This window comes from Haliaeetus leucocephalus, unplaced genomic scaffold, assembly GCF_000737465.1.
Source record: "Haliaeetus leucocephalus isolate CR32 unplaced genomic scaffold, Haliaeetus_leucocephalus-4.0 Scaffold51, whole genome shotgun sequence".
In the NCBI taxonomy this organism is placed as follows: domain Eukaryota; kingdom Metazoa; phylum Chordata; class Aves; order Accipitriformes; family Accipitridae; genus Haliaeetus; species Haliaeetus leucocephalus.
In genome coordinates this window covers 3,440,904-3,454,144 of record NW_010972487.1, presented here as the reverse complement: position 1 = coordinate 3,454,144, position 13,241 = coordinate 3,440,904, and the positions used below count along the sequence as shown (strand labels likewise).

Here is a 13,241-nt window from a genome sequence, read left to right as displayed (position 1 = left end):
TGAAATAGAAGAATTTTATGTAGTCCATTCAGTGTTAAAAACCAGAGAATCAAACATCAGTTCAAATTAAAGAGCAGTTTCAAACAGAAGACATTTGATTAAAAGTTTCTCTTAACATTTAGAAATTTAAATACATTTACCTAAAGATGGTTAACCCCCATCTCTATGTTACTATACAATAGCTTAAAGCTACTTTTAAATGCTAGTTCTATGTTAATGTGAAATTCCAGAACTGCATTCTTATTTTTATGTAAATTGGTTATTAACTTGGGTGACTCCATACTTCCTCCCACCCCAAAATAAATTTTAAAAATTGGGCTTTACAACATCTTGAATAATATTTTTCAAATGAGTAATTTGGAATAGATTCCGACAGTTCTATAGGAGGTATTTTGTACAGTCTGGAGAGCAACTCCATATAAAGTTCTATTGCAACTGAGCATTCACAGTATGCCACAGTCCATACATATTACTACATATACATATCAGGTTTGTAAACATTGGAAGAATACACAGAACATAGTACCACGATCCTCTGGTACTGCTGAAAGGAAGATGAGGTAACATTCATATAATCTCAAAGTCCACAGAGGTCCTGACTGAGTAGTTAAAACAGCTGCCAGTGCTTCTGTTTCATAGTGTGTGGTTAAGGCTTTCTACTTTACGGTCTGCTAAGGCTGGATTCATTAGCCCTCAGTATCCCAACTGCATCTTTAACAGCATGGTATATGACATTCTTCACCTAGGAGGAAGAGAGAAGGTGTTCAGTTTTACAAGTAAACAGCATGGTTAGGGTCAGGTTGGAAGCCTCTGACGTGCAGAAGACACCTGCACAACTTCCCCACATCCCCACAGCCCATACAGCTCTCCGTTCAGTTTAAATGCGCTCATCTGCACGACCTTCATGTAAGTCACTAACTTGTGAAAATAAGGTTCAAATTCTAACAGGATATAAACTGAAACCCTGTAGCCTGAGGAGAGTATTGCAAGCTCAGCTAGAAGGAAAACAAAAGAAAAAGGAGAAGGAAACATTTCGAAAGAATCTCAGGAGAAGCTTCAGAAGGTTTCCTCAAAACTACTAAAAATCAGTTACAATTCAAAAGCCTATGGAAATTCCTCTTCAAGATCCAATGCATTAAAGCTGATCTGAACATGAAAGCAACTTGGGTTGTGTGGACACACCCACCCCTTATGGGTTTGGTGGGGTTTTCTGAAAGGCTTAAGAGGGGCAGGGTTCATCTTGAGCATTGGTAAGTTACCTGCAATTTATCTTCATGGTTCGTATGCGTATGCGACAGATATCTAAATTCCTGAGTGAGCCAGAAGCAGTGTTTGACATGCTCTGGGGATACAAAGTCTTCTGCAACTTTAATACAACTGTACAAATTATGAACCTGGAGAGAAGAAACAAGCATTAGCCATGTGCTCTGAAGTCTGCCCAAGGGGTCAGGCTGTAACTGTGTCCCTGGTCCTTGCCTGGTGTGGAGCTCCTGCTGGAATGAAAACTACATCTCCTAGAAACTGTACAATAGCCCAGCCTTGAACTCCATACTCTTGGTGAAGGCGTTTTCTTAGTGGTCGGTCCAAGTACCAACTCTGATCATGAATGGGATCGTGATCTACAGGGTTTTCTTGACCTTGTTCTTCCGCAACCTGGAAAGTCACAAGACAACAGGTATTATAATATACCAGTCTTACTGGATGATTAAGGTGTATCTGTGGTACTCTGTATGCACGCATGCCAGGGTGATTTGCACGGTGTGTTCAGGTGGAAGAGTATACAATGAAAGGTTTAGATTCTTACTCAGTCCTTAGTTTGTCAAGGCTTCATAATTTCTCAGTCCCTCTTGCTTCACAGTCACATTGCAAAGGTAGATATAGGAAATGCAAGTAAACCCAATTTACAGGAAGAAGAAACAGAAGGGTTTAAGTGACTCACATGGGTTCACAGTGGGGACCACTGTCATATACAGGATCAATACTCTTACACTGCTATAGCCTGTAACTGGAAGAAACTACCGAGTGTGGAATTCAGCAGGTGTCTGCCCTGAGGCCAGCATTAGTCAGTGTGCTCACTGAACAAAACAGAGGATGTGAACTAGATACAAGAAATACAACGCTGGGAGGCACAACAAGCACTTTCGAAGAGAAATTTGAGGGCTGTGGGGAGAGAATTTCTGCAAAACCTTCCAGTATAAATCCAATTTGCTGTGGCAATCATTTACACCCAGGACTGTATAGCCCAAAAACTCATTTGGGAGGAGATAAACAGCTTGGTTCTACTCCAAGACAAGCTGCCAAAACTCAAAATGCCAATGCCTATCAAATTCAGTATCATGTTTTATCAAGTATAAGATTTGTTCTTGGTTAATACTAAACAAATCTGCTGTAGCCTAAGCTTCTGCCCAAGACACCAGTCAGGCTGACAAAGCCAAGAGTTGTTCAGATCATCCCATTTATCCTTTTAAACATCAACATATTAGCTCTTTCCACTTTTAGAGCACCAAAGAAGTTCCAGAATTAAGACCACCAAGAACTCTGGACCATTTGTGGAGAATTTAAGTACTGAAACAAGCCCTTTTGGATGTAGTGTCACATCTCTACTAAACCTTTAACTCCCATGAAAACATCACCCAAAATAACTTGTTCTTTTCCCTTAATCCAAACCTCATAAAGGTATGGGAAAAAAAAAAAGCAGGAAAAGGAAGAGAACGAGAAAGAACTTTATGTACCACATATTGCTCTGACATTTCCCAAGAACTTTTTAAGAAGGATCTAGTTTAAGATTAAACTGTGGTTTTGCTTAAATCTAAACCAGCTATTTTTTTGTTCATTACATAACACCATTACTTGTGCTGTAAGAAGTGTGAGCAAAAGTAGTGTATCTACATACAGGATAACTTCAACCTTCAACTTGCTACCCTTCTCAGATCCTACAAGATTCATGGCACATGAGTAGTTTTGTCTGGGACACAACACAAGTACATTTGTTTCCAGAACAACTGGGATAGGAAGGCAGAGAAAAGTCCAAGGATACATATTTGCAAGCCCACATAGACAGAAGATCAGGGTTTTTTTAAGATTAACGGCTTACCTTTTTAAGGAATTCACGGATCTTCTCTGTATCTTTAGCAGCATAAATGTGCCACAGAGCTCCAGGTTTTTCTCTACTTTCAGTAAAACGCTTAATTGTCAATTCATCAGAATCACCATCTTGTATGGTTTTAAGCACTTCTGTTGAGAATAAATACAAGCAGTTACACTAAAGGACCTTCCCACCAACCACAGAAATAATCCCCCAGAACACAAGACAGACTTTACCTTCTTCTTGATCAGCCTGGCCTTTGGGGATACCCACATAAACCATAACATTAGCTGCATCAGACACATCTAAATGGAGGTTTGTTGTGCCATATTTTCTATCCTCTGGTGTTATTAAGCCTGGAGGAAGAAAAAAAAGAATAGCAGGTACATTAGTAAGATAAAAAAACAAAAACAAAAAACAAACAAACAAAAAAACTTATGCCACTCTCAGCAGCACTATCTGAAGGGACCAGAGAGTTTTTACTTTTATCAGCAAATGATTCCAGTACAGCAATATATTTTATATCCAGGACCTTGCCCCATCTTGTTTGTGTCTTCCCAAGCAATCAGTTTACAGGCTGACACATCGATCCACATCTATACCTAGCCTGTATGACATATCAAAGTCACATTTAAGGCCTACTAAAAGGTTTCTATAGTAGTTTAGAACAAAGTATTCTCAGAAAGTCTCTTTTTCACTCTAAAAGGCAGCTCCTACAGTATTTACTAGCCACGATCTCTTTGCTGGCCATGATCACACTTAGTTTTAAATGCCTTTTGAGTGACAGCAGATGAACTAGCCATGGAAAGAACTGCTCCAGAAGAGATTAAAAACTAAATGATACAGCCCAAAAAGGAGAAGTAACAGAAGTGATACAGCCAAAAGTAGCAAAACAACAAATACATGTTCCCAGCTATAGGAAAGAGAGGCTATGTGTACACATGTGGAACAAGTTGAGAAGACTGGGAACAAATATTATTGGCTTGAAACCACTTGGACAAAACACATTTAATAACATCATATAATGCTCTGGACATCACTAATACCTGTAAGTGAGCCAAAGTTAGGCTTTCAGATCAATGGGATTAATCAAATTGTCTACAACAGCAAGGATTCATTTAATTTACAGTAAATTTTAATTTGAACATGTGGTCAATGTGACCTTTAGAGTGAAAAATTCCTTACCGTACGCATTGTACATCTTTGGGCCCAAATCTGGTCGTACAAAATAGTTAGGAAGTCGAGAGGCAAGGTTGAGCTTGCCGCCTCTCCTAGTGTATTCTGGCAATGGAATATTTTTCATCAAATCATCAAACCTAAAGTAATACAGCACAATTTAACATTAGGAACTGATGAAAAAAGCAGACTAAAATAGACTGCAACAAAAACTTTCTCCAGTCAAGAAACTGTACTCCTTTCCCCAGGGGGTTTACTGGACACCATGAAAACGAAAAAAACCAAGCAAGGCACAGGAATATAGCAGATAAACAAATTTAACTGCTCTGGAGTAATGTTATTTCCTTCTGTAATCATCTTAACTAATATCAAATCGAGTAAGTCAGAATACTTAAAGTTCAGCAAAAAATAAGCTTCAACTGAACTTAAGATTCCAAAATGACTCAGGCTTTTAGGAGGCTTCCAGAAGTTTAACCAATCCTTTGCAATTTTAGGTACTCACTTTACTTGACAATAAATACAATGAACTACATAAAAATTTATCATAAAACTTGCTTAGCATTTCCAGCTATGTCAGGCATCTCTGAGAAACAAAATGGTTCACACGTGACCAACTGCTTCTCAAAGCTGAAGCAGGTGTCAAAACATAACAGTATTTCTATATTCCATTATTTTGGGGGTGTACCACACAAATGATGAACAGTTTCTTTGTAAATTCATACCGAGAAGGCATCATATCTCTGAAGTCTTCTCCTGGAGGCCAGTCTTTAAGCTTCAACACCATTGGCTCTCCTTCTTCTGTTCTCAGGCGACCTATTGTCAAATATTAACAAGTCTTAGTTTTTAACAGTTGTACAACTCAAAATCCAAAGAATCAAGACAAAGAAATACTTATTGTAGTTTAAAATCATGTTCATTCCAAAACTATTTATGTAGAACCGAAGACATACAAGTTCATCTGACACCACAGTTGGGTATTACTGCTGTGACAAACGTGTTATGACGTAAGAATTCAGACTAGACAAGTAACCTTCACCAGCTCCCCTGCCCAAGCACTTCCTACAATTTAGCTCAGGCAACTGTTTTGTGTTTGAGCCTAGAGTAGCTGATGATAAAGCCAGATCTTTTCAAAGATCAAGTAACAGAAAAGAAAGGTGTTAGTGAGCCTTCCTGCTCCCAACTCTTCTTGCCCCAAGTACCAAATTCTGTAAGTTTACATCACACAAAAAAATGAAGTAGAACTCCAGATGCCATGGCAAGTACTATTTCTCCTAGAAAAAGTTTGTTTTCACCTAGAAGTGAAAACAATGCCAAACCTCATGCTCACCTCCCCTATACCCATTTTTATACAAAATAACTTTTGTTCCTTAGGAACAAAAGGCACCTGCAAGTTAAAACAGTAGAACCCAATTACTGTGTGAGCACCAACACTACACATGCTCTTATGTTTCACTCAACTGGTCAAAAAAGCTGACAGGTGAATCTACTTGCTAGGGAGGATCCCAAACTTTCTCAGAATGCTTCCCCAAAAGACTAAAGGCAGCCAAACATACTCCTGTAGGAGAGTACTCCATAGGGCTGACAGTTTCTATCCAGTCCACCATCTCACAAGCATACACAGTGAGAATACGCTGCAGACACACTGTCCGGGATGAAGGAAAAGCCTGGAATGTCTTTTACGCTGCTTAATGATGACAAGTTGGTGCTAGGGCAAAATTATTGCTGCTGAATATTTTGCCTATTGGAACAAAAATTCACACTACTTACTTGAAATATCTTCAAATCCATCCCAAAAATCCCCTACAGTAGCTCCAGTAATGATTTCATTGGTCCTGCAGTTAACCAGATCTACTTCCTGCTGGCCAAATTCCTTCCTAAAGGACTCAGGTCTCCAGAGGTCTGCATTTAATTTGTGGTGCACTCCTGACACCATTACAGGCTATGAAGAAGAATACATTCAGAAGAATTATTAAACACCAAAAATTCTAATTCCAACCAGAATAGGGTAATGCATAAAACGTACTGAACATTCGAACAAAGGCACTTTGCGAACGCTCTATTTCCTAAAATAAATGCTCAGCCTGCCTTACCAGAATTATGCCATGCATCTGATCATTCTTTATTTCAAGCTATAAGGCAGCTTTTTATAGAGAGCCATAAATTCAGCAGTGTGTTTAGAAACTGATTTCAAATAGTAAAACATACACCCTTTTATCCAAGGATCTAACACTGTTCACGTAGTACATTTTATGAAGGTTTAGTGTTGCTTATTATCATTGCAGTAAGTTTGTACCTGCACTTCAATTAAATGGCAAAGTACATGAACAGAAAATGGAAAAAAGCAGAAAAACTTAAATACCTGTCCCTGCTTCCAGCACTCCCTGAAGACATTCCAATTACTTTCATTGTTGGGATCTTGAAGACATAGCAAGCGGTTATCACATAACCAGTAGTGAGGTGTATCAAACCCCATTATTGTAGGCTTTATAGTCAATCCTTGAGGTTTCTTAGGCAAATCTGTAATGGTTCTATTTTGCACCAGGGAAGCAAAAATGTCATCAAGGATTTTGGGTGTACTTTTGAGTCCATTGTCTGACTGATAAAAAGAGAGAAAGAACAAAACCAGAAGTTGGTGAACTTTTCTGTTGCCTTGACCTACAGACTTTAAAGAAGATATTTGCCACTTTCAAAGTTTTTCACTTGAGCTCACAGTTGTGCAGAGAAACAAAAATCTGCAGAACTTTGCTGTTTAGAAACTCACCATCATTAAATGCCAATGCCATTTCTGACACTTTGTCTACAGCATTCTGGCATAACTTTACTCTGATTTACATTTCAGCAGTGCTGCAGAAAACCATGAAATACAGCACGAACAGGACTTTCTTTATATCAAGAACAGAAATGCAGTTTCATCAAGGAACTCTCAAGCACAGTATTTTACCCCACCATTTTGAAGTCATATCTGTAAGAGCAAACAAAGCCCAGAAACATCTGAAGTGAAACAGCCTGCAAATGAGGTATGAGAAACACAGTCACCCACCACAGAATCTTTTTCCCTCCATCTGTAAGTTCCTTGATGCTTCTTTTTTGAGTCTAATGGACATGCCAATCACTGCACCTGCCAGACACTAGCCTAAGTAACTTAATCTGCTTTATCACTTGGTTCCTGACCCCTCACCAAGTAAGACTTGCCGGCAGTACCACGAAGCTACTCCTCTAGAAAGCACTAACTGGAGCACTGCAACATAGAAACTGAATTAAGTCTTTTTTCCCAAATGAAGACAGAATTTTACCTACTGTGACTAATGTTCATGGTAGTTGTTCACAGGTTTAGAACAGTAGTTTAAGTCTAGTATCAACTCAAACCTGTAAAACAAAATTTTTCATATACCTTTCCTCCAGAAGAGTTCAAGAGATTCCGCAAGAAACCTGTGTTATTGTTGCTCACGGGTGTTAATATTGCACTGTTGAATGTCTGCAGGGCTGCAGCAGGCTTAGCTAAACTAGGGAGTGTCTGAAGAGGTTTATTTTCATTCTTTGAAATAGGTATGAGGAGTTTCTCTGAAATGAAGAAAAGAGCACATCTGAGAATGAAGCAAGGATTAATCCTCTGAATCATGAGAAACATATGCTTTGGAGTTTTTTTTAAAGACAACAAGATACTTTCATATGCATACATGTATGTACATATGTACTTTTATGTATAAATCATCTCTCAATACATGCAGATGAAATACTCCTTTCACTTAACTTTCTTCAATACTCCGAAGTTTTTTAAAACCACACATTCTAAAGTAAATGCATTCTCAATTTGAATTTTCAAGAATATTTGCATCTATGGGATATTAATCCAGTCTTTAAAAAAAAAAAAAAATATATATATATATGCTAACCCTGCCAGGTTTTACTCCAAGTCATTGCCATGGACCAGTTTTGCAGTACAGGCATAGAACGCCCATCCCAGCAGGCAGATTATATCATTCTCAACGCACGATATTGCTGGGTCTGATCTATAGTCTTCTGACAAACAGCCACAAAGGGCTTACTCTTCAGTGGTTCTGCACATACCTTTGTTTTCTTTATTCACGTTTCCACTTGTTAGATTTGATAACCAACTTAATGAAGGAGAAGTATTTACTGAAGCCATTTGTTTACTTCCAATTGCTGACTTTAGAGGAGGATCGTGTGTAGTGACTTGTGGGCTCAGGACAAAGCTGTTATGTTGAAGGCTGGTCCTCTCTCCAGGTACCAAGTTCTGAAAAAACAACGTGAGAACTTGATTAGACACAAACACACTCTACCCAGAAAAGGGAAGCAAGCAATAAACATGTCCAAATTAATTCTTTTGCAAAAAAAAATGGTTCGGCCCTTCAAAAAATATCTGATCTCCACAAGAGGTCAGCATTGCATCTCAGTATCAGCCAGAGATGACAATCCAGGAGGATTCAGGATCTCCAGATTTTAAGAGCAGGCCACAGACTCCATTACCCCTCATGACAAGCACAGAAAGCCAAGTTCCCAGATGCATTTTCTAGGGAACCAAATGGCATTTTAATAGCAGCACTCTCACAATTCTAGTGATAGCTGATGTTCAGACCAGGGCTACGCTGGAGGTCTAGTTCAGTAGACTAAAACAAATAGCACTCCTAAATTTTTTACCTTAAGAAAGTGGCAAAAGTCTGCTCACCTTGACAGGTCTAAAGTACACCTGCATATGAGTGCAGCACTGGCCTGGCCAGCACAATCTGAGCACAGGACTACTGTACATCTCCTATGCAGCCGATTTACCTACTCATTTGGAGACTGTAGGTAATAGACTAACCAGAACTACTGCTTTGGCCTGGGATTCCTGCATGACTGGCTAAATTTCTTCCCTCTGCTCAAATACTTTCCAGTCAAGAAATTATTCTGCACCTGTGTCTGCCTATTGCTATGTTCTTTATTTCATCTCTTAATGACTGCTGATGCTTGGTAAAGATTCCAAACATGACATAACATAAATTGCTACGAACTTTAATAATCTTATCCTCATACAACCACTGCAGTACCTAATTTTACAGAAAGAGACGTATAGATAAATTTCAATGCGGCTGATTGCCCAGGGTCATAGAGGAAATCTTTTGAAACAGAAGACTGAAGCTAGGTCAGCTGCAGGCTAACTTTTGAATCATGTAAACATCTTCCTTGCTTTTAACACACCAAAATATTTTTTGTCTCTTCTACTGATTACCAACACCAAAACCAAGTTCAGCCTGCTACTTACACTTGAGATAACACATTTATTCTCAAAATAAGTTTATAAATAAGCATACAACAAAATTAAAATTACTTAATTCAGCTGGTTTCTTGTAAGATGCTGCAAAACTAAGCCATAAATTTGTGCTCTATTTTTAAAAGAAAAATACTACATCCATCTACAAATAAACATACGGCAGGATTTTGTTTGTTTGGGGTTGGGTTTTGGTTTGGGTTTTGTTTTTTTTTTAAATATAATGAGCAGCAAACATTCCATCAGGATTCCCAGAGAAGTCAGTGCTTCTCCATACTACTCTAGCCTTCAATTTTATTCATGTTTAGCTCTTGTATGAATTCTAGTGCTCTTCCACCCTACTTATTCTTTTAGATGCTGCATGTATTACATCTCGAGGACACAAGGGATAGCCTACACTTTACAACCATTCCCACTAGTCTGTACTTAAGACAGTTCTCTTAAGGGTTCTCTCAGTCTAATCCTATTTTTGCTCTAAAAAATCCTGAGCATTTTTCAAGGATAGATCACTTACTGAGGCATCAGTGTGTCAAAAGGGACACAATGAGATTTTCCCTAAAACTTAAAAAAGACCTGAACCAGAAAGATGAATACTGTATACAGATTTTGAACAAAAACCTACATGGTAAGGTTATCAGTAGTAGTCAGGACTGGCATACCTACAAAGTCAATCAACATAGGCTTCCAGTATGGGTAGTAGCCTGAGGCAAACCTGTACTACACAGACAAAGTGTAAGACAGTAGCAATACCTGTTTTGAATCCTCCTTTAGAGTTGGCTTTGATAGCGCCTTGAACTGCTTATTTGCACAAGGGCAATTTGCCTTTATTCCCCATTTTGTTCTTATAGAGTGAACAATATCACCAACATCGTAGAGAGCTGAAGGAAAAGAGTCATTAATGAGCTCACATGTAATTTGAACATCCAGCATTCAATAAGACTTTTTAAAAAATTGTGTATGCTATGCAGGTAAACAATAGTACACGAACACAGTTCATTAAACAAGACGTTTTACTACTTCTTCGTAAAGGTCAAAGATAATAAAATAGTATTAAGTACACAGGCTGTTCCAGTCTTTGGACAATAAATACCAAGCTTTTACTAACTTTATTACTAAAAAAACCCCCTCACTCAGTACGATATCAACAACATACAAAAGACAGCAAAAGCCTATAGCATTTTTTCATCCCAATCAGATATTTAAAATACCTTTTCCGGGAATTATTTGTGTAGGCATTAGATTCTCTGGTTCATGTACCTGCCCCTTCACACATTTAAACCAGGAGAAAGTATCTGAGTCATCATCTGTAAAACAAAACCATTTAATTGTTTTATTAGTACATCTTTCATCCTCCTCTGGAAAGCTACATATTTTACTATTATTGGTATACCAAACCACAGGTCTACAACATGTCCTTTTTGTTGGGAAGGCTTATTGTCTTGTTGTTTAAGGTTGTTATTGACTTCCAAGTTCAAAATACAGGTTTTCTTTCCCCTCTCCCCCCTTTGTTTAAAGTAGCAATATGCATTCTCACCTTCATGTAAGCTTTTTTTCTTCATCCTGTAACAATCCACACACACGCCAAAGCCACACTTAGAGCAGACCCAATGAAGGTTGAAGATTGTGGTGTCACAGACATCACACATTTCTCGAACTCCACGAACTGCACGCTTCCAGGCTACCTGTCCTGTGGTAATTGACAGATTAGTCAAAGTGTTAGTCTAAACAAAACAAAATATTTGCATCTTAAGTATAGCTACATTGAAACACTTTAGTGATATAAGACTCAGACTTGGTTTTGTATTGGAATTCCAAAACAAAGCCTTTGCTGTTACATATTCAGAGAAATAGGTCCAAAACAGTGTCTAAGCAATGAAGACCATTTTGCTTTCTCCTGTACAGCACCAAGTGCATCTCTTACTCCTGACGTGTATTTGTCCAAGTTAACATGCGCACTGCTACCATTCTCATAAGTGAAATTCCACAGCTAACCTAGAAAAAAATTAAGCTTAGCTTACTAGTAGTAACTTAATGTCTAGCTTGGCACAACCAGCTTGTCCTTGCTCTCAATTCAATAGCATAATGGACAAATAGTTCTTCTCTTCCTTTTAGTAGTTTTTCTATATATTTATAGACTCAGACATCCTCAGAATGGTGAGTTCTTCTCTGAAGAACTGACCACTGCTGTTCAGGTTTCTTATGTACTCATTATTATTGCACCATTCCTGACCCCAAGTCACTTCTTCAGTTCACTCAAAACATCTCAAATGTTGGCAGTGTCTTCCAAAAAATTACAAGCCCTTCCAGGGCTGCATTATGTACAGATTATTTTAGCCTGATCTTCATTTCATCGCATTGCCAGTTAGAAAACGAGACTAGACAAAAAGCACACATCTGCCTCCTCCTACCTCCTTCCACACTTGTAACTTCTCTGAAACTTTTCTGCCCACAACATTTCTTAATTTTAAAAGCAAGTTATGAGAGACCATGGCCTAACATATGCTAAAAAAACCACACCAGGATCCAAGACATCTGTTGCTTTTCTTCTGTATAATGCCCATTAACTATGTATGGAACAAAACCTAGAATAGCTTGGCACAATTTGTTCTTAAGTAGGAGGTAAAAATTGTTTGACTACTTGCTTCAAAATTCTTCCAGGAGACAGAGGTCTAAATATCACCAGCTCCATTCTTCTCTGTCTTTTAAAAACCATGTACTATATTTACCATTTTCTAGGCCAATCCTCCAATTTCCCCAAAACAGGATAAAGGGGTTTTTTTATCTTTTGCATGTCATTTCATATTTCAGTTTTCTGAATTTTGTCCCTTTCTATTCCTCCTATTCTTTTGTTTCCTCTCTGTAGTTTGATCCTGTCTCCTCTTGGCACTTGGTGGCCAAGGAACAATGTGACCTCACAAGCTGTTCTTTCTACACTGGTCAATCTTCTACTACACAGGGATAATTTCACTTATGCTTTTCTACTAATCCTTTAAGGAACTCTCTTTAAGGAAGCTCTCCCAAATAATTTCCCCCCTCATACTTCTTTGTCTTGTGGCTGTACCTACCAGTCTGGTGACTCACTAGTAAAAGAGAGAAGGGCTGACCCCAAGACATACTGTGGAATGCAAAAATATTCAAACATAAACGATCCCCTAAAAAGTAGTATCTGAACACAATATTTTGACATTTTGGAAAAGTTCAGTTTGTCAGAGACATAATTTTTATGAAAAGGCATCATTTCAACTGAACTCTGCCAAGAAAAAAAGTTTACCATAACTTCAAATCACGGTGGCAGAAGAATCTACCTTTACCCTGTGCCAACTGAGTGAGCACTCTTTCACTGAACTGTTCAAAGAAGAATGAGTATGTAGACTGTAAATTACTTCTTTCCTACCTAGAGCATTAAAAATACCCTCCATTTTAATGAAATTGAGTTCCCTTACTCTCACTAGACAGGGCAAAAACCAAGAGGAATTCATGACATTTTGCTCCTTTCAAACCAACTCCAGAACTCACGTGTCTTTTTTAAGCAGAGAATGTTTCTGGTAAGTATGCTAAGAGATGCATCCTCTGCTATTAAGAAACAGGATATCTCCCCTTTGCTTCATGGATTCCACTCAAAATTTCATCCTTCTGAAAGTGTTTCAGTATTCCAGTCTGTACCTCTCACTCTGGCTATTGATACTTTGGCTTCACAGGCCTGAATATGTT

At 38.3% G+C, this 13,241-nt stretch overlaps 1 protein-coding gene across 2 annotated transcripts in view; it reads right to left on the bottom strand.

Moving 5' to 3' along the window:
* The window catches only part of KDM3A (lysine (K)-specific demethylase 3A), a 30,712-nt gene continuing 17,471 nt past the window's right edge, over positions 1–13,241 (bottom strand). For both annotated transcript variants that reach the window (XM_010577768.1, XM_010577778.1), the window contains exons 12-25: positions 11,065–11,217; positions 10,739–10,834; positions 10,281–10,408; positions 8,330–8,516; positions 7,653–7,822; positions 6,621–6,857; positions 6,029–6,200; positions 4,984–5,074; positions 4,271–4,401; positions 3,322–3,441; positions 3,095–3,234; positions 1,477–1,653; positions 1,260–1,394; positions 1–742 (exon numbers count right to left, since the gene is read on the bottom strand). In XM_010577768.1, the coding sequence (XP_010576070.1) occupies positions 662–742; positions 1,260–1,394; positions 1,477–1,653; positions 3,095–3,234; positions 3,322–3,441; positions 4,271–4,401; positions 4,984–5,074; positions 6,029–6,200; positions 6,621–6,857; positions 7,653–7,822; positions 8,330–8,516; positions 10,281–10,408; positions 10,739–10,834; positions 11,065–11,217 (2,018 nt within the window). In that variant the 3' untranslated portion in view covers positions 1–661. The remainder of the gene's footprint in view (positions 743–1,259; positions 1,395–1,476; positions 1,654–3,094; positions 3,235–3,321; positions 3,442–4,270; positions 4,402–4,983; positions 5,075–6,028; positions 6,201–6,620; positions 6,858–7,652; positions 7,823–8,329; positions 8,517–10,280; positions 10,409–10,738; positions 10,835–11,064; positions 11,218–13,241) is intronic.